This window comes from Ruditapes philippinarum, unplaced genomic scaffold (genome assembly GCF_026571515.1).
Source record: "Ruditapes philippinarum isolate M1 unplaced genomic scaffold, ASM2657151v2 ctg11013_1_1_1_1, whole genome shotgun sequence".
Classification (NCBI taxonomy): Eukaryota; Metazoa; Mollusca; class Bivalvia; order Venerida; family Veneridae; genus Ruditapes; species Ruditapes philippinarum.
The window spans coordinates 73,100-95,755 of record NW_026862604.1 but is presented as its reverse complement, the minus strand read 5'-3'; the positions used below and the strand labels follow the sequence as shown (position 1 = coordinate 95,755).

Below are 22,656 nucleotides of genomic sequence, written 5' to 3'. Positions count from 1 at the left end.
GCCATATAACCTTTTCAACAATCTTTATAACGAATTTATAATACAGGAAGCATCATTTTTAGAGGAATAAAGCGAGATTTGTTTATAAATCGACAACAGCCGTGTTTATAAAAAATATATAAACGTCACGATTATCCAATGAAAAGCGACGTTACAAACGTGCAGCATATATAATGATCTATATATATAAGTGTTCTTCGTTGAAATTTTCGAAATTAATGAAAGCCAAGTCATCAAAATGGGTTAATTTATATCAAAACATACAACAAATGTGTGATATTTCGAGCCTCACTCGATCATAAGTCGGCGGGACCCTATGTTAAACCCTGTAAAAGTCGAGTAAATCGAGTAAAAGTCGTGTTTAATCGTACCAGACCGTACAAGACCGTACTTGGAACCGTACAACAGTCGTATGTATTCGTATGCAAATCGTGTTCTAACCTTGCTTGACCGAGTATATCCGTGCTCAATTCGTACATACTTGTGCTTTATTCGAGTCTAATTCGTGCCAACTAAACCACAAGCACGGTTGGAGCTCAAAACTCGTACCAGTCAACCCGTGTATAACCGAGTATACCGTATGGGAATCGTGTGTCCAACCGTGTTTTGTGTGAGACGGGCTTAGTCTAATCCTCACAATTACACATTAGTATCGTCTTGTTACAGGTTATACAATTAAAGGTTGCTGATGTTATGTTTTCTGTTGTTTTGTTTTGTATTTTAACATTTGAAGTTATCAAGACAACATAAGAATTTTTATGATTTAGACTTAATTTCTCTTTCATCAAATTCAGGTAACCACCTTAATTACAAGAAGATATCATGCTGAACTGATGCTTATTCTGTTCATCTTGTTTATGTTTTACATATGAATTACATCAGACTGAAACTTTCCAAGTCATCTTCCGTTGAGTTTATATCGGCAACTAAAATAAAGCGTATAGTCACCCGTCCTCTATTTTGATATTAATTGTGAATTGATATTTTTCTACTAAAATGTTCACATTCATTCTACCATGATTAGTTGGTTTTCACAAAAAAATGTATAGGCACAATTCAAAGGAAATACAACTCATATTTTCAAAACGAAAATTTTGCATGGTTAAAAATATATGATGTTCTGTTTTGTTCGATTCAAAGTTTATCTGTTTTAATCTGTCTTGCTCATTCTTTGAGGGGTTACAAATAGAATTGCAACACATGTTTACCATGTAGGATGATGTTATCACACACAAAATCCAGGTCCGCCCGCTAGGTAATTCACACTTGGGATTCAGCGCAAAAGAAGCGCCCGGAGCGTAACTTCCTAGCATGCCGTGGCTGGATTTTTAATATACAACTTGGTAAGCAATGTTCTCCAAATATTGTTTTGTTGCCTGTGTCAAAGTCCAGTCAACGTTCTCATGTTGAAGTTGAGTTTTTTCTTTCGCGCAAAATGTAGGTTCAAGTCACAAGAAGGTCAAAAGTCAAATAAAAATAATCAAAATTTGTCGTTGGCATTGTATCTTGCTTATGAGTTTGAAGTATTATGCTTAGTGGTCCAGAGGATTTTAAAATGTTGAGCCCGTTGTGGTCAGGTCGACTAAGCTGCCACATTTACTTTGAATGGTATATGCCCCGTCAGTTCTGTCCTGCCATATAATTTATTTGTCCGGTCTATATCTTGGCTCATATCTTTAAAGGATTAACAAAAAGAGTTTGATATAATTTCACATAATAGGGTGGTGAGGCCAAATCGCAACCAACACGTGTCCGCACGCTTAAAGGTCAAGTCACAACATGGGTAGTCGGTGCAAAACCCTTGTCCGGAGTATAACGTCTACTCGTGCGGGAATTTTCATATAATTGGACATATGTTTCATAGTGTGGTGTAGGTCGCACGAAAAATTTAGGTGTCTGTGGCAATGGTCCGAAGTCTTACTTCAGGATCAAATGTCAAAGTAGCAAATGAAAACATTCATTTCGTGAGTAAATTATTTCTATATACATGATATATTTTTTAATATAACTTAGAAGAACGTTTTTCAATTGTAAGATGAGTTTGTCTTGCAATGAAGGTCAAGATCCAAAGAGGCCAAGTAAAAAAATATCAAAAATTTGTCTTCATGTATCTTGTTAATGCTTTGAATTAATAATCACTTAGTGGTCAGAAGGATTTTTCAAAAATGGCTGGGTAAAATGTTTTGTCTGTGTTGGCGTAAGTCCAAACTGTGCATGTCAGAACTTTTCGTGCATTTCAAATAAAACATAAATTTAGTTTTGTAGGCACAATGTTCATCATCAGACTTTGTGTCACTCACAGGGTCAAAGGTCAAGGTCAGCCTTGGATGTGCAAGTCAATATTTTGGCCCTGGGTATCAAAACGGATGTTTTGCGGCACATCTCACCTATGTATACACACTTCTCCTTGATCTGAATGCCCTGAGATCAGGTTTGATTAACACGAAGTTGGCATTCGATATTCAGCCCATGAGGCATGGACTATTTATAAATTAATATTTATACAATATTCCTGCGTGTATAAATGCTCATTTTGTTATTCATATACTAGACAAATTTATCACGTTTAATAACCACCATAGCAAACCAAACGACTCTTCTGTAGCTACCGTAATAAAACAATTTTTAGTGTTTAATGGTACGAGAACTTTAATCTTTTATGGCTATCAAAATATCCTCACTCCACTATGCGTCGAGAGATGATGCTGCTAATTTACGACAATGTGAGTATCGAATTACAGAGCTCATTAAGAGGTCAAATGTTATTGTGATCCTAACAATGTAACGTTCGACTTATTAAAGGTTTAGGAATTTTGATAATGAAGTTGATTAGGCGCCTGACTGATTAATTATAAGCATTTAAAACGAAACGACGTGCATATTATATTATGATGTATAAATGTTATGAAGAATTAACATATATTCAATTCTAACATGCCAATAACAAAAGGAATTGATAAAATTAATTGAACTACATTGAGCGTAGAAGTAATTTTTCTAGAGTATTTGGTTAATTGACGTAAATATGAAATCGTTGAAATATGAGAAATATTATACTCGCTAAGAGGCTTGCATAATATGATTTTATTTGACTCGTACAAAAAATTCAATATTGATCTACCTCCATTCATATCCTCTAATTGATTGCCATTATGTTGTTAGATATGGGATATTGTGAAGCGGTTAAAAAATTTATAGCAATCACCATGCAGTTAGTCTCCCCTTATTCTTCGGCATAATACTGTTCAAGATTAGGGGAAGTAACCACTGCGAGGTGTTTGATTTAAATGATTTATAAGAACTGAATCAGGTCATGACTTCTCCCAAAATCAGCTGCCATTTGGAAGTTCCTGTATCTCACAAAATTCTCTACCTTGAAAGGTAATGCTTCTGTAAATCTTTTGTTGTCCTTCATCAAAAATAAAAGCTACGAGTATTACAGGTAATAAGGCACTGAATAAAATGTCGCAACATTTATAAATAGATATGCAATATATATTTAACAATGTAATATACATGTATGTAACAATAATAAAGTCTTAAATCAAAGTCTTTGTTTGGCATTTTCTTTTCTCTTTAAGACGTGTCTTTTATTTATAATGCCTTCTTAATTTAATAAAACATTTGTATCAATTATTTAAAAGTATAACTAAACAATAATATTTGAAACAATAGCCATTACTGTTTTTCCAAAAAAATTTCTGTTTGCATCAGACATTTGATTCTTCTGAAAATTAAATCTACTTAATTGGAAATACTTTCAAAACGTTTATAAAAATTGTTTGTCAATTATGTAAAGATAGTTTCCAAACGGTGAAAAATTTACTTGTTTTCATGAACAGAAAGTAACACATTATGACAACAATGAAATGTGTTGATGTTTTTCCAAGAAGTCTTTATCTTTTTTTACAAGTTCAGGTAGTAATCAATATGGATACTGGCATTTCCACCCCAGTTCACACAAGCACTGTACCGGTCTTTGTTACTTACTTCTAATCCTCTCACATCTACCAAATCGATGACCCAGGGATATTGATGTACGCTGCGATTGATGGCAAGCAATCTGACCTAGGTGGCAAAATCTGAGATTTATAAAACCGCAGTGCCACATGTAGTATCCTGCTGCGCAATGCAACTTAGTAACCACCAATAACTGAGCTTATCAGGCTTCAGATCAAGGACCTATATTTAAACACAGATCAGTCATATCTTGGGACGTAAAGCGAGTTAGTCAATTACACCATGTTTAATCGGAGATCACCTTGTTCAATCACTGTGAGACAGGAGCACTACTAGAGTATCAAGTACATTGTCCTATATTAGTTCGTGCCACATTCTGTATACCGTCTCATAACTTCAGGTAATAGCTACATCAAACACATACAATGATTATCGGATATTTAATAGGCAGCAAAATTAAATAACTGTATAATACCGATTAAAAAAAAAGGATATTGAGTACATATATTATTGTGAGTACAATTATACCATACTATTATTTACAGAGAAGTAATGATCATCAGATACCATATACAAATGATTTAATTACTATAGTTATTCTCTATGGAAGTTCAAAATCTATATTGCTAATTTCTGCTTTCACATAATCATCAGGTAAATTGATTGTGCACTACTAATGTGCCAACCTCAAGAAATATGTGAGAGGTATAACATACTATGCTTATACTGTCTGTTGATCATTTGAAGATCTGTTAGTCCTAGTATAGAGACGACTAGCGTGAACGAATATGAGTATAATATCGAAGAGCAGATATTCTGTTTATGTTAATAGACTAAATCGTCATCTAATCTTCTATAAATGCATGAGTATACTTATTATCTTATTTTATCAGTTCCAATGGAAAATTTTAATTAATCTACGACATACAATTGAACTTATTATAATTATTTCTGTAACTCTGTGAGCAAAATCATTTTAAACACAACAATGAGAGCAGACGAAGATATTATTAGAATATCAGAAAATTACGAGCACACTATCATGTGAAGCACGCAGATCACTTTCTGGTTGCCTAGTCAGAGAGTGGGTATAATATCTATCATAAATTCTATATTAAAATAAGACAATGAGGATAAAACGGAGCAACATTTTCTCACCATAGAATTATAGCTCCACTGATCTACAAACCAGTTTGAGTCTCGAATAATTAAAATACGTTTGCAGACTCCGTTTGATTGAGCTTAGCTTCTATGAAGTCTAAAAAACAGAGATACAATCGTGCGAATCAATCGCAGTCTAGCACCACTTTGTTATTCGAAATATGATATTTGTGTGCACTTCGAATTTTGATCTCATATCCAATATAACGTATGGCTCTACAACGTTAATTAGAAGGCGAGACAGATACACAAGACTTTTGGTCCAATCACGTTTGCGATTGACCTGATGAGTGGAAGGCACATGGAATGATATGAAACTAACTCATAATCAAACGAGTTATTTAATCAAAATGCATAGATATAGTCTTTTTTAATCACAAACATCAAATCACACACTATTTTATCAGACAAGTACCGATAAGTAATTTGACTGTATTACTTGTTTGCACTTCCTACGAAAAAACAAACATTCACCGCCCACCCACTTTTAAAAGTATAAGGTTTAGCTGTAGCTGTTATATTATCGTCTGTAATATAATCCCTTAAATTTTCATTATCCAATACTGCACTTAATAGAGACTAATGTGTGTATATTGAGTCAAGCCTTGTATTATCACATTGGATCATGATCAGTTTCGTTCTTCTCTTCTTTATTCCTCTTGTTTATTCGCAATTCAAATTCTATTAACCAAGCCGTTGAGGTCATTTTCATCTCCGTTTATCGTCACGCAGAACGATCTTCCTTCAATTTTAAGATTTAAAATTAGCTATGGATAAGAATTCTTATGGTGTTTCTTGATAATAAGTCCGATTAGTAACAAATCGAGATAATAGTCGATCTGTCGGCTTTTGTGAGATGCCTGATTCTTTCGTAATGATTTTCTACAGTTTTCAAAGAATACACGCTGTATAACCGGTGTGCAGCTCTCGGGTTATATGCTCTAAATCCTCCTCCATATCATTATTACATGCGAATGCATTATTATTTCACCAGATAACACACTGCTGACACATAATAAACACGATCTTTACACCATCTTACATCAGTCACAGAATTATTTTAGAGCTCGAGCCCACACTTCATGTTATATAGCCGGACGATTTCTCAAAGACTATTTTTTTTTACCAGTGAATTATTAATATAATGTAAATAAAATAGAAGTACAAGAACCTTGCACTCCAAAAACATCAAGCAACTATAAACAATAACTTTAGGTTCTAAACACACATCAGGCCATAAAGACATACTTGTTCAAAGCGGTAAGTCAATGCGTAGATATAAATACAGACTAGAATATATGAATTTTGATGTAAATAACAAGTATGTTCATTATCTTCCAAAAGATATGTTGGCTATTATAGTAACTAAAACTTTAGATGAGTTATTTAATCTTACATGACAGTATCCAATGGCAACTATCGTTTCGCCGTCACTATTACATGGTTGACAAATACTGCACTTTCTTTTGGTGGACTGTTTTGTGTTCGACCTGGGACCTCCATGTCTTACCTAATGTTGATCTTTATTTAGTTGAATTACTTCCTTCTTTGTTTGTTTCTTTGTCTATTTCTGAAAATGGAAAGAGAATTCAAATTTTGAATTAATTTTTTTTTCTCAATGCAATAGTGCTTAATCATGATGTCACATTGGAATTGTATGCTAAGATGACATTCACCTCTTTGTATCTTAAAATTACAAGTAACTTATATATCGTTTATTTCAAATTGCAAGAAACGTTTTGAATTTTAAAATAATATTTGAACTATTATGGTCTTTTTATTAAATTCAAGTTTTTTCTTTGGTTTATTTGCTTTTATATATTATTGATAATTCAGTTTAACAAAACCTCCTGTTAGAAATATTTAAAACGTCATTGTATGTTATTACACAACGAGTTGCCCGCGTTGCCTGTACATGTATTGCCTTTTCATTTTACATTTCATAATTTTACCATTGTTGTACACTTTCTACACATCTAGTAATAAAAATCAAATCTTTATATGACCCAAAAATATTGCAATCAATTTTATTTGAATAATCAAACTTTTGGTTTAAACACAATAAGTTGCTTAAATATTACTTTTAGTTTAACCAAAGGCGTTCTGCACATTTATCTTGCCAATACTAATTAAATGCCTAATGGTCAAGTTATCATCAAATACCGGTAATTTGCTCTTGATCATCAATGACAAAAATACTATCCAGTACTCGTTTACTATATATAACAACATATACAAGGTATGTAACTGGCCATAGGGTATTTCCCGACACGGTCAAAATTTTGTATATATGTTGTACAAAATGTATATAGTAGACTGGTGATCAAATGGAGATTATTTTATGATTGTTTGACCATTAAAGCGATGGCACACAACGGCAAGTGTGCCATCGCCTGTGAGTTTTACAGGCAAAAAGTACCAATTAAAGTACCATAAAGACCAATTGTAACAGTGTTTAAAATATTTATCTGATCAATCGTTTAATGAAACACGATAGACTAGTGATATATATATATATATATATATATATATATATATATATATATATATATATATATATATATATAAATATATACATGTAATCATAAAATCTTACATTGCGTATCAAATCACAGTCAAATGACATATTATGTACAAACGACAGATATATTGACCTCTTTTTTCTGCAAATATTTTATCACTGTGACTTCGTGGAAAGGAAGTTTATTTATACTTCCTGGTTCACTGGGAGTAGGTTTAATATAATTTTGATAAACGTTAAAATCAAGTCGCTGTCATCTATAGTACATGTCATAACTGTTTATTAAGGGTGCATAACACTTTTAACATGTTTAATGTTCATTTAACTGTCCGAAATGTTTGACTTTACGCATACAGGCTTTCATGGAAGAAGTTCGATAAGCTATATAAGTATTTATTGTTTTAAAATATAATTATCCTTAATTATGTTATTTTCAAACATTCTTTATTCTAAGAATATTCAGATCTAAAGAATTATGTCAACCATATCTGTCGTTTCTATAACTTTCTCCCCTTAACTTAAACACCTAAAAATAGCACGTATATAACACCTTATGGCACTTAAGGCATAAAACATTCTAATATATAGAGGATATTGAATGAGTGTAAGCTCAATACTGAATTTATTTCACGAGTTGAATAAAATTATATTATGCGAGCCTCTGGCGAGCATAATCTTATTTTATTCAACGAGTGCAATAAATTAAGTAATGAACTTACACGAACTTAATTCTATTTATTACATACCCAAAATAAGGACCGTTTAAAGTGAAATAAGAGTCATTTTTCATTGACGCGCCTATAGTATAACGATAACATTTGATCGCGTCTTTACAGTATGTTTGTATAACGCTTATGACGTCACGTAAAAATATATGCACGACCGTGCAATACCATTTTCACGAAGTCGCATAATCGGCACGGGTGTGTGATAAATCAATATATGTGACTGTATAATCATATACCGGTATGACACCGCTCTATCATATAATATAACTAGATTTTTAAAAAAATGCAAGATTTGTAACCAAGACATTTGTGAAACAGAGTACCATTTTCATTCTGGTTTCCAAAATATAAATCTTACATGACATGAAATACGATTATTACACTTTAAAATAGGTGTCTGATTTATGTAAGATTGCTTTAAATGACGACATTAAAATACCTCTTTTAGCTGCTTAAAAGCAAACTTGGTACTTTATTTAGAAGATCATAATGAAATTATTTTAAATTTCAATAACAGAATGAGAATATATAAATATTCATTTTACATATTTACAATATTATCTACATATAAGGCAACTAGCAGAGGAAGACCTCAGGTGCCCCTCCTGCATCAATTCATGCACGAACGGGATCCTAAGCAGAACAATAGCAAGCCTCGTTACCGCCCAATGGGCGGGTCACCTCGGGACGGATATTCCGATCCGAACCGCAAAATATGACAGATATTATTAATCTTACACTGGCTGCCGGTGCAGACCGGAATATCTAGCTCGAGGGTAACAGTTTACGGCGGTAACGAGGCTCTGCCGAGTTGCCGCTAAACAGTTACCCGAGAGCTAGATATTCCCGTATGTACCGAAAGCCGGTGTTTGATTCTTTTTCTTGCATGTTACATATCAATTATTTTCAGAACAGAAATTACGAAAACTGATATTCTCATTACGCACTTTTTTCTTATAGTAGCGTATGAAATTAAAACTTCATTCATAACAGTAGATAACGTCATCCGAAGAACGCAATTCATTCATAAAAGGCGCATGGCAATGACGTCATTTAAAGCACGCGACATGTCTTTCATGGGGGTGTAAGACAGGGTTTTCTAAACGGTAGATAATCCTGTCTGACATGCAAGAAATACTGTACCGGTATATGTATTGTCATTGAAGAAATACTGTACCAGTATATTATGTATTGTCATTGTAGAAATATTGTACCGGTATATGTATTGTCATTGGAGAAATACTGTACCGTTATATGTATTGTCATTGAAGAAATACTGTACCAGTATATGTATTGTTATTGTAGAAATACTGTACCAGTATATGTATTGCATTTGAAGAATTACTGTACCAGTATACGTATTGTCATTGTAGAAATATTGTACCGGTATATGTATTGTCATTGTAGAAATACTGTATCGGTATATGTGTTGTCATTGAAGAAATACTGTACCGGTATATGTATTGTCATTGTAGAAATATTGTACTGGTATATGTAATGTCATTGTAGAAATATTGTAATGGTATATGTAATGTCATTGTAGAAATATTGTACTGCTATATGTATTGGACCATTACGAGTTTTTTTTTATTCAAATTCAAGTTTTGTTAATTTGCTTTTATATGTTATTGATACTTAAATAATGTTACACAAACTGTCTGTCTTAACGAATGTATTGATCAAAACCTTTATATGACCCGACTTAAAATATCAACACTGACTACAACTTGCCTTTTATCTAGTCTTTTATCAACTTAATTTGATCATCAAATTTTGGGTAGTTGTTTTAATATTGCTTTTAGTTTAACGTACAAACAGTAAGATTCTAATTGTGTATGATGTATGAATAACTTGTGTAAGGAGATAAAGGCAATATTTATAGTGAAGAACAATTATCAGATGAATAAGAATTTGCTGAATAATCCAAAAAAACGAAACTGATACATTGATAAGCATAAAATAGTTTCTACATAAATAAGCATAAAATCTTATCTATACAAATTAATAAATATAAAATTTTACCTGAAGATTAATTTGCTTATAAAATAAAGACATTCAAACATAAGATATATTGACCTATTTTTTCTGCAAATATTTTATCTGTGTGACTTCGTATTTACACTTCCTGGTTCAAGTGGAGTAGGTTAAATATAATCTTGACATACGTAAAAAATCAAGTTGCTGTCACCTATTGGGTAGAGTTTTAAACACAGTTATATTACTTGACTGTTTATAAAGTTTTGTGTAGTATTAATAAGGGTGCATAACATCTATCCGAAATACTTGACTTTACCTACTCGTGTGCATGCTTTCATGGAGGAATAATGGTAAGTTAAATAGCCAGTCATTGTTTTAAAATAAAATCACCTTATGACATGTACGACATCATTCTTTCTGAGACTATGCAGATTTCAAGAAATACACCAACTACCTCAAATATTTCGTTTCTATAACTGCCTCCCCTTTACATCAAATAACCCAAAACATAAAACGTATATAACACATTACAGCGCTTTATAGAAGTTACGAGAGATCATTTATTAAGACACAAATCAAACAATCAATACATGTGACAGTATATATACCGGTATGAATCTTGAATACATATGCCACATATAAAATATCTCTCAATAAGTACATGTATCCGCATTATCGGAAAACGCGACATCATAAACGTACTTCACTTTGACAGTGTTGTTAAAATTTTCTGGTCCTTCGGGATCATTGATTTCAGAACTTATAAGTTTTGAACAATGAGTACCACTCAAGCCGGTACTAGGTATCGTGAAAGATTGCACCTTTTCATTATCACTCATGTACAGAATCCATCAAAGGGAGTCTGCAATTTTCATGTAATTTTGTTAATTTTCATGTTTCCGAGGGATCACTTTTTTCCAGATATTTTCACACGAAAATGTGTCATATAACACAAATGATTAGCAAATGTAACGTATGTCATTTCCGTTTTCACCAAATATTCCTAGAAATGTATCAAATTACCATTTATTTAATTTTCTAATTAAAACCTTTAACATTGAAGCACGTGCAAATAGCCCGAGATGCACGCTAGAAACTTAACTATGTAACTTTAATTTAGAAGAAATTTACCTTTGTAACTTTAATTTTGGAAAGTATCCAAGTTATATGTAAATGACAAAGGCAAAGTGCACAATACATCTATTAATACAGAAAAGTGTTTTGATTTTTGCTCTTAAATAATATTTTGTCATTTTTATGTAAAGAAATAAAAAAAACTCCCGTGTGTTTACCATAAAAGCATATAAATACGCATACGTTGTGCATGGAATAATAAAATTGTTTAGTATTCTCATGCGTTTAGTATTCTCATGAATGCATATCATGTTAATTATTTGTCTACAGCAAAATCCATCTTGCAAGCTCTACAAATCTCTGCTTCTAAAAACTGAAAATTTGAAATTTGTTTTTATCGGTATTAATATAACCAAATAATATTACCAATAATTCTCTGTCTATAAAGGAATAAGATTTATCTGAACTACTTAAAATCACATATATTATTTCCATCACGTTTTGCCTCATTGTTTGCAAATAAGTGTATATGTCTTATTACAAAATGTGACAACACGGCAAATAATTGTTCATTATGCTTTAAAATTTAACATTGAGAGATTAGATTTGTTTCAGTTACTTCCATATTTTATTCATTTATACACAAGCGTGTACCACCACTTGTAACCTCTAGTCTTTTGGCATCTATCAAATCTCTGTGCTTGCTCTCACTTGCTACCTCTTGTTGTTTAGCATATACCAGTTATTAGTCCTTGTACTGTGCTACCAGTAAAACAGTATTTATTTTCATTACATCAAGTCCTTATTTTCTGTACGTTCATGCTTAACACTATTCTTTAAGTTAAACATCTCGAACATTTCATCATCCCTACTAATTTTTCTTGGCTTACAGTTAAACATCACAAAATCATGTTGTCATTAATAACATTCAGCATTACAGTCTTCGGGTAATAAGAATTAACATGTTCTAAGATCATTAATTAAACGTTATAAAAACTCATGTTTGTCCTTTGTTATGTCCCATACATTTTTATCTAAAGAAGGAAAAATGTATTCGTTTTTGAAACAAAAAGGAGTGTTAGTTGAAGTTTTTCATTGATTAACTCTTTGTAAATTTGGATCGTGAAATTGATTTTTTTTAATCGGCTCAAAGTATGCGGGTGTAAGAAATTAGTTCTTGGCCCCATTTACGATACTTTTTGATAAATTGTTTCGAATCTCTCTAAATATAATATCTTTCTTAACTTTAATTTGACATTTCTATACATTTCTATACATGTGTTTATTTTGCAACAGTGACTGAAATAAAAAAAAATATATGCCATAGTAAAAAACCTCTGATTTACAGTTCAAACTCATTCTTGGTGTCCATGGCAGCCAAACATTCTTGCTAGTGGTGGAGGCACTGCTGACAGGCATATTAAGATATGGATCGTAAACACTGGATCTGTTGATGCTTAAATCGGTATGAATCACGAATGTAAAAAATGTTTTTCAAAAGTATATAAAAGGTCGTACACGGATCTACTACATATTCAATTTGAATGAAATTTTACTACATTCATCAGTACCTCAAGTACTCGGGTTTACGGTTGAATATTTTTGGCTAAGAGTTATGTTCGTTGAATAAAAAAGGCATTTTGCCAATTTATGATTTTTGCATCACCTGCTTCAAAACAATGACTCACCCCTCAAAACCTACAGCTATAATTTCTTTTATAATATTTCAGCAATTTGAATGAAATTTTACATGACTGATCACAATTACAAGTACTTGCGCATATTCAACGTTTGTTTCAATAGAGTGATTGTTGGCCGAGTAAAGGCCAATGAATAAAAAAATGTGTTTTTGGCCCATACATGATTTTTGGGTAATTTTTACTTTCTTCATATTATAGAAAACACTCAAATATGTATATTGTCATTTAAATTTCCAAGAAACCGTCTAATCACAATTCAATACAACAGCATAATTGGGTATCATCAGTCGATACATGTGATCAATGATCACTCTTGTACATGTATATTAAACATGTAACAGTTTTATTTCAATAATTTTAACAAACACCATGATTTGATAATTATTATTACCAAATGATTATATTCTTTAATTAGATATCTTAAGATAATCATGTTGAAAACTTAAACACCAGTAGTTATGAAATACCTTAAATTTAGAATTATTTTATTAGAAGAAAAGAACTTATTGTTGTTTTATATGTACATTGAAATTTTAGGTATGTGCTATTTTATGGTCAAAGGAGAAAAAGAATTGATAGCAGGCCATGGCTTCTATCAATCTGGAAATATCCAGATCTCACAAAAGTTACTGATCTTAAAGTAGTATTTTTTATTAGTTCACTGGTTCCCTAACAGATCACTGGTGGGGACATTAGGTTTGTCCTCCCGTCTGTCCTTTTTTCACCTAGACCTCAAAAACTAAATCCGATGATAATTCATAAATTTTTGGATTATCTAAATAAAACTTGAAATTAGATAGGTTGCAATATGGAGACTTTGCTCATAATAGGATTTGGTGCAGTTGTTGAAACATGTGGTTATAATCATCATCTGAGACCTAACAAGTTCATAGTTTGAGGTAGAACATATTTCACTTTTGCTTCCTTCTTTATTTTATTATTCGTGTTTTACTTATGCACAAGTCTTATTATATCCTACACACACATTTTTGTTACTATGACTTAACAGGCATTTTTTTAACAGATCAAATAAGTACAAACAAAACCTGAAATTTTAATTTTCATGGTTTTTCTTTAAGGTCATAAGGCTTGTGTCCTTAACCTAGCAATGTCAAAAGATAACACTATGGTTGCAAGTGCTGCTGATGATGAAACAATACATAGCTGGAATTGCTTTGCTAGTGATGAAACGAAGAAGACTGTTTCTTTAAAACCAGACAAACAGAAAACGGAACATGTTCTTCTCAAGGCATCACATATCAGATAAAATTAAACGAGATTCTGTGATTCAAAGGATTCTTGTAGATGAAACTAACAATGCTTTGTGAAACACATGATCAATGAAATATAACAACATAGACAACTGTCCATTAAATTTGGACTTAACTGATAGTGCGAAAAGAAACATTTGATTTGGCCAAATTAAAGGCTTCTCAAGTATTCTGTCTTAGGAAAAAAATTGTCAGGACTTCACTAAAGATTTGATTTGGTCAAACATTACACTGCTTACTGAAACTATGGTCAAAGCTTTAGGTGCTCTGTGACAAATTTGGTTCGAGTCGGTGCATTGTGAAACATTATATTTTAAGGTAAAATGTAAATTTTGTGAAACATTTAATATTTTTTTAAACATATATCCTCTTAACTGCCACGGAATATTTTAGAAAAAATCTCGTTTAAAAAGATCATTAAACGCAAATTTGATTCAGATGAAAATATTGTGTCTTTTTTAAAACTTTATCACTAAGTTATATTTAATGATTACTTTGAAATTTAATGATATTTTCAGGGTCATTTTTGAAACACTTTTCAATAATAAGGTTTATTACCATTTACAACATTGGAGTTGCACATATTATTTCGAAAGTTTAGTTTGAAATTCCTTTTTTTCTTCATAAGGTATACGTAACGGAATCAAAAGATCAGCAGAGAGTAAAAATAGTTTTGTAGGAATACAAAATAAAACATGTATTTCAGCCAACAATGAAATTTTCCATCAAAAGCGTATAAAAGCGTGATATTACTTGCCTGTAAATAATGAATGTATGAAAAAAATGTCCAACATTATATACAGATATGCAACATATTTTTGTAGCAATGTACATGCATGTACTTAACAATAAAGTCTTGAATATTTTTTATTTCTTCTTTGTTCAGATAAAATACTTTTTATTATCATACCTTATCATTCATGAAACATTTTGAATACATGATGTATATCAAAATTATATTTTCGATATAGCCATTACAATTTTGCTATTTCTGTTTGATATCAGACTATTGATATCATGTGGAATTAAAATCTACCTTAATTGAAATAATTTCATGACATTAGAAAACTCTTTGTCAATATTTGCAGCATAGTTTCCAACAAAAAGTTTATTTGTTTCATTACAATACGTAAGACACCATGGATAACTAACATGTCTATCATCCTTCAAGAGTTCTTTGATCTTTTTACAGTCAGGAGTTATCATATGTATACTGCCATCTTCAGCCCAGTTACACACTAGCACTGTACCGTCTCTTGTTACTTCTAATCCTCTCACATTTACCAGATTCTTGTCCTTGTATGTTGCTATCAGATTGCCATCAAAATCGAATTTGAAAACAGCATTAATTTCACCAGCACTGACATAAATCATTCGTGAACTTGGTACGACAACACTATGCATTAAACATTTCATATTTGGATGAGATATAGATTTTATCTTTTGTCCACTCATGCTCATGATCTCGACACTCTTGTTGGTTATACCAATAATCTTATCTTCATGGATTTCAATTTTCCTACAAGTTGTATGGACATTGATCATGTGATTTTCAATGATATTATTACCTGTTGTTAGTGTGAAAAATTGTTTTGTTTTTTCATCACGAAATGTCACAGCAACCAGATTGGGATATACTAATGCTACACCTGATGGAATAAACTTAAGATTGTACTTTGAAACTTCTTTATTATTTACATCAACCAATTTAACACATTTATTTTTCCTATCAGTGACTATAACCTGACTTGGGTAAATCAGTACACAACTTTGAACAAAACAATCTGTAACATCATCTTGTGTTTTAATGTTTATTTCACAATCAAAATAAGCATCCATTTCAGAAATGCTCTTCTTGTCTAAACCAGTTTGATCTGCTTCTTCTTTGCCAGGAATAAGACAATCCTGTTTTGATGCCCTGTGTTCGACCTTTTGCTCTGATCCATCAACTATGTGACCGAGCGGCACACAAGACTTGGCCATTTGTTCCATGTGGGAAGAATGTTGAAACTCAAATACATCAATGCTGATGTCTTTATTCAACCTTTTCAGATTTTCACCAATAACGTTAAGTTTTGCTTTTACTTGTTTTGCCTCAACAAACAACTCATTCGCTTGGTTTACCTGTAGCTGTAATTTCGTCTGTATTTCTTTAATATTTCTTCCAATATGACTTTCTGCTTGCTGTAGTTCCTGTATCAGCATTTCATTCTTCTTTTTCCTTTCGTTTATCATTTCAAGCATTTCTCTTTCTGCCTTATTAAGATAATCGATGATTTCTTTCTTGAATGCTTTGACATATTTAATTGCTTGTGTGTATGCTTGTCTCGTATTCCCTTCGCTAGCTTGTAGCTCCCATTTTATTTCATCGATATCTTTCACAAACTGCTCTACCTTCTTTAGAATATTTTGGTGTTCAGTGCCATTGAAATATTCTAAAGATATATCTTGTATACGATCAACTTTACAGGATTTATGATTAATGATCATACAATCTCCACAACCCACTGCATCATGTGACATGCAGAAATATTTAACTATTTCATTTTCGTGTTTGGTACATATTTCAGAACAAGCGTTTGGGGTTACAGCCGGAAGTGATACTTTAGGCATATTGTCACCATCCAGAATAATATGATTTCTTGACATGGCTTGCTTGCGGTGGACTTTTAGACACACTGCACATAAATACTCGTTACAATTTTGACAGTATCCAATGGCAACCATCGTATCGCCGTCACTACTACATGGTTGACAAAATATTGTTCTTTCTCCACTCAAAGACCTCCCTGCACTATCTTTTGGTGGACTGTCTTGTGTTCTTCCAGGGACCTCCATGTCTTATCTAATGTTGAACTTTATTTAGTCAAATTACTTTTTTCATGACGCACTTCCTTCTGTGTCTGTTTCTTTATCTATTTCTGAAAAATGGAAAGAGAATTACAATGTTTGAATTTTTTCAATGCAATCGTGCTAAATCATGAAGTCATGCTTAGATGACAATCACCTCTTTTCGTGACTGGATCACTAATATTCCAAGAAACTCATTTCATTCATTTCAAATTAGCAATATATGCTTTAAATTTTAGATAATTTATGAATAATTGAACCATTATGGTCTTTTTATTGAAATTCAAGTTTTTGTTTGTTTGTAATGAATTTTATTTGAATAATCACACATTGAGTTTAAACACAGTTTGTTGCTTTATATTACTTTTAGTTTAACCACAGGCGTTCAGCACATTTATCTTGCCAATAATGGTCAAGTTATCATCAAAAACCGGTAATCTCCCCTTGATCATCAACAACAAAAATATAATCCAGTAGGCCCTACCCGTTTACAATGTGTAACATATACAAGGTATGGAATTCGCCGTAGAGATTTCCCGACACGGTCAATATGCTATATATAGTAAACGGGTGCAAATCATGATGATCAACGATAGATTATTTTATGATAAGTTGAGTTTAACGTGCAAAATGTAAGAGGTATGATTTAGTATGCTTTATCAATAACTTGCGTAAAAAGATAAAGGCAACATGTACACGGGCAATAAAGTACAATTTTATCTGATATTAACTATTATGGCATGGTTTGGAACTTTTCCTTTGTTCTTACTAAACCATTATACGTAGGACACTTCAATGAGCATTTGAAAACTGTATTGATACATAGCAGTACAGTTTTTTTTATTCATTCATATAGGAAATAACCTCGACTGCTATATAGCACCTTGTATATATCAATGCATTTTTTCACAAAGGCTCCAATGGGGCAGTGGTAACGAACATTTCTAGTACCAAAAAAATGGATTAATAAAATAAAATAAATAAACACACTGAAAAATATAAACAAAGATAATTTATAAATGAAATTTACTCTCATTTAATCAAAAGTTACATCCGCTGAATGAATTATTTCCACTGAAAAAAAGCCATTTAATCTTGAATCAATATTTGATATTAATTTCTATTACAAAAAAAAGAAAAGAAAACATGTAGTATATATATCGGGATGTTTCTGCAAAAAAGTTTTTTCGACATTTTTTTTAGCAGAAACATCCCTTGATGTCGCCCCAGCTAGTGTCTATCTCGTTTCATATACTATAACTATTAATAATAGTAATATTACTATGTACAGAAAACGTGACAGACTAGTGATATATAAATACATGTCAGCATAAAATCTTACCTGCATGTTTATTTGCCTATAAATTCACGTCAAATGAAATATTATGTACAAACGACAGATATATTGACCTCTCTTTTCTCAAATATTTTATCAATGTGATTTCGTGGAAAGGTAGTTTATACCGATGTTCCGTAAGTTAGCAGGATAGTTTTATAATATCAAGGAATCCGAATAACCTAACGAGATTCGAAACCACAGAGGTGAGAGTCAAGAGGTTAAGAAGTCAGAAACCATGTGTTATTTTTAAAAAAAACGTTTACCTTAATTGATTTCATTGCTACCTAAATGATAGGTCTAACCTTTATGCCTCATAGGATTTATTTGAAATATAGCCATGTTTGAGATCTCTACCTTGAACATGTATTTGTATAAGCTTGTAATTGGTAGAATAAAATAAATGTCATATCCACAGAGGATAATAGTATATAAATAACACATGGGTTTGTGGGTAACAGTAAAAATATCATCCCGAGGAAAATACTGTTACCCGAGGCGTAGCCGAGGGTAACAGTATTTTTACGAGGGATGATATTTTTACTGTTACTCACAAACCCATGTGTTATTTATTTTATTACCCCGAACAAAAATACTGAGATGATCTGAAATTGTCAACTAAATCTAACTGTAACAAAAATTAACCAAGAGTAACAATAACTAAACTGTCCTTACCTTTTAAGTTTTAAGTGTACTTTACTGTAGGCCTACTTGAGAAGTTTTCTTTTTCTTTTATTCTTTAAGCAAGTGATGATATCTACAAATCATAAACATACAATAAGCTAGGTTTTATTTAGGAAAAAAAAACACTAACCCATTTACACGGTTATGATCTGTGAAATCTGACCCTTCTGTTTCCAGAATATTCTTAGCGTGGTTTTTGACAAAATAACGATGATATCCTATGTCTGTCCACCATCTCTGTAACGTTTCACTGATTAAATTTGTTAAATAATCCTTTGTTGCATGCTTAAATCGTCTGTATGTTCCAGTTTGACACATAATTATTTACATTGCAATTACTTCCGTTGAAAACGGATGTTCACTTTTTGACTATTCAACAAAAAGATATTTTATACGCGAAAAGCACACCATTTAATTTCATTTTATTAAGGATATAGACCACGTGACCTGTTAAAAAATATTATTACCCCTCACTTTTTTCGTAATGCTAATTTCCCATAGGCCTCTGGGAGTTATTTTTACTGTTAATGCAAGTGTACCACGTGACTAAGAATTTTGTACTGTTACATAGGTAACAGTTTTTTTAACAGTATAAAATCTGGTCACGTGGTCTATTTTCTAAATAAAATGAAATAAAATGGCCGCCATTTTTTTCTAGATTCATTCTTATTTTCAACGTTAAACCCCGATATGACATCAATGTCTTCTCTGGAGTAACTATGACACTCATAAAATTTAGCTGTTTGTAACCTGGTATGCTTTTCGCGTACATAAAATATCTTTTTGTTGAACAGTCAAAAAGTGAACATCCGTTTTCAACGGAAGTAATTGCAATGTAAATAATTATGTGTCAAACTGGAACATGCAGACGATTTAAGCATGCAACAAAGGATTATTTTACAATTTTAATCAGTGAAACTTTATGTATATGGTGGATAGATATAGGATATCATCGTTATTTTGTCAAAAATCATGCTAAGAATATTCTGGAAACAGAAGGATCAGATTTCAAAGATCATAACCGTGTAAATGGGTTGTGTTTTGTTTACTAAATAAAACCTAGCTTATTGTATGTTTATGATTTGTAGATATCATCACTTGCTTAAAGAATAAAAGAAAAAGAAAACTTATCAAGTAGGCCTAAAATACACTTGAAACTTAAAAGGTAAGGATTGTTAAGTTATTGTTACTCTTGGTTTATTTTTGTTACAGTTAGATTTAGTTGATAATTTCAGATCATCACAGTATTTTTGTTCGGGGTAATAAAATAAATAACACATGGGTTTGTGAGTAACAGTAAAAATATCATACTGTGATGATCTGAAATTGTCAACTAAATCTAACTGTAACAAAAATAAACCAAGAGTAACAATAACTACGCCTCGGGTAACAGCTAGTATTTTTTCGGGATGATATTTTTACTGTTACCCACAAACCCATGTGTTATTTATATACTGTTACCTATGTAACAGTACAAAATTCTTAGTCACGTGGTACACTTGCATTAACAGTAAAAATAACTCCCAGAGGCCTATGGGAAATTAGCATTACGAAAAAAGTGAGGGGTAATAATATGAAATGTTCTTCTCGGTAAACATTGCTTGTCTCAGATGAACATTTTGTTACATCACCAGCACTGAGATGTGGCCAACTTATATCTTAAATTTCACGCCAATTATTACAATTTCATGTAAACAATTAATAACTGAATTACACAAGTTTTATTTTTTATATTCTATTATTTTTCAAACATAAAAAATGGCACACAGAAAGTCGTATGTGATTTCTATTGCATATGTCAACAACTTAATTGAATACTTTAACATCCGGTTTGTGACATCACAGTTGATGCATGTCCGGAAACGAAACGATGCTCGTGAGCACAGAATGTTGTTAAGAAACGGAAATGTGTCTTTATACTTTTAACGAAGCATTTTACTTTAATATGTAGAGTCAAAAGATGATAAAATAAATGGTAATCAGAAATTGTTTTATTAGATATTGGACATGGTGCACTATCACAAAATATTTAATTTTTTTATAAATAACATAATGACATATTATCTTTTTAAACACTATACACATAAATTATCACTAGGGATATAAAAAACGTAACTTATACATTTAGTTGTCATTGCATAGAAATACCATATATGTATTGCCATTCTAGAAATCATATACCGGTATATGTGTATTGTAACTATACAAACACCATACTGGTATATGTTTTGTCATTGTTGAAATATTGTACCGGTATATGTATATGTGTATTGTCACTATACAAACACCATACTGGTATATATGTTTTGTCATTGTTGAAATATTGTACCGGTATATGTATATGTGTATTGTCACTATACAAACACCATACTGGTATATATGTTTTGTCATTGTTGAAATATTGTACCCGTATATGTGTATGTGTATTATCACTATACAAACAGCATACTAGTATTATGTTTTGTCAGATGATTGAAGCAAGCCTAAATCATTGATTTGACGTGTTAATTTGTTTAACGCTTCCAGAGTTCCCTGTGACAACTAATGTGAAATCTGAACGCTCTAACATGACCCACGTGGGTCAAGTTAGGAAACCACAATTTTATTCTTTACAAGGAGAAAAGTTTTGTTCCTGTGACTGCCTAGTTCATGATTCTCGTCTTAAATTTATTTGTCTTAAATTTATTTGTCAGTAATAAAAAAAATCAAATAGAGAAGCAACTAAACATGTTAACAAAAGTTAGATTTAATTGGTATATTTAAATTATTCTAATATATCAAGTAAAATTGCACCTTAAGCATGTAACTTTGCAGATTATCAAAGATTACATTCTGTTTTGGTATTTTTTGCAACAAACACATATAGCGTTTATATAGGAAATAGCGATAGTGTTTATAGAAAAGTTATTTATACATTTGTACAAAACTTTAAATAAAATGTCAAAGTGTACTTACATATCACGAGTAGGACATATTCTTCCACTGATATTAAGATTGTACTGACTTTCTTTTGAAAACCTGAATATTGATTAAATCTTCTTCAAAAACTCTGTATCTATGTACACATATCCGAAAACAGACGTATGGTATATATTTAACTTCCTTGTCAACAGAGATACCGGTATTGTCTAATAGGCAGACGATATCAACATTGTGTCATTGCAAACAAGTTTATAAAGCTTTATTTACACGTGTATCACATTACAGCTAGTATTTTAATGTTTATAGAGTAATATTATACTAAAGGGCCGATTACATAAAACGAATCAATGAACGATGAACACTTTAATGACAAATTTACCTGAACTGCGTTACTAAATTTTCTTGCACAAGTTTAACTATCATTGTTTTATTTTTCTCTGATAGTAAGATATCCCATATTAAATAGCCTTAC

General features: G+C 31.6%; 1 protein-coding gene across 4 annotated transcripts in view; it reads right to left on the bottom strand.

Annotated features, from left to right (window-relative positions):
- Positions 1 to 14,506: 14,506 nt before the first annotated feature.
- Positions 14,507 to 22,656, bottom strand: part of LOC132719547 (uncharacterized) — a 64,688-nt gene continuing 56,538 nt past the window's right edge. The window contains exons 1-2 of one of the 4 annotated variants that reach the window (XM_060703324.1): positions 22,218 to 22,376; positions 14,507 to 17,313 (exon numbers count right to left, since the gene is read on the bottom strand). In XM_060703324.1, coding sequence (XP_060559307.1) covers positions 15,425 to 17,230 — 1,806 coding nt within the window. In that variant the 5' untranslated portion in view covers positions 17,231 to 17,313; positions 22,218 to 22,376 and the 3' untranslated portion in view covers positions 14,507 to 15,424. Of the gene's footprint in view, positions 17,314 to 18,584; positions 18,705 to 22,217; positions 22,377 to 22,656 lie in introns of those variants that run through there. The other 3 variants (XM_060703325.1, XM_060703323.1, XM_060703326.1) reach the window with 3 other exon arrangements.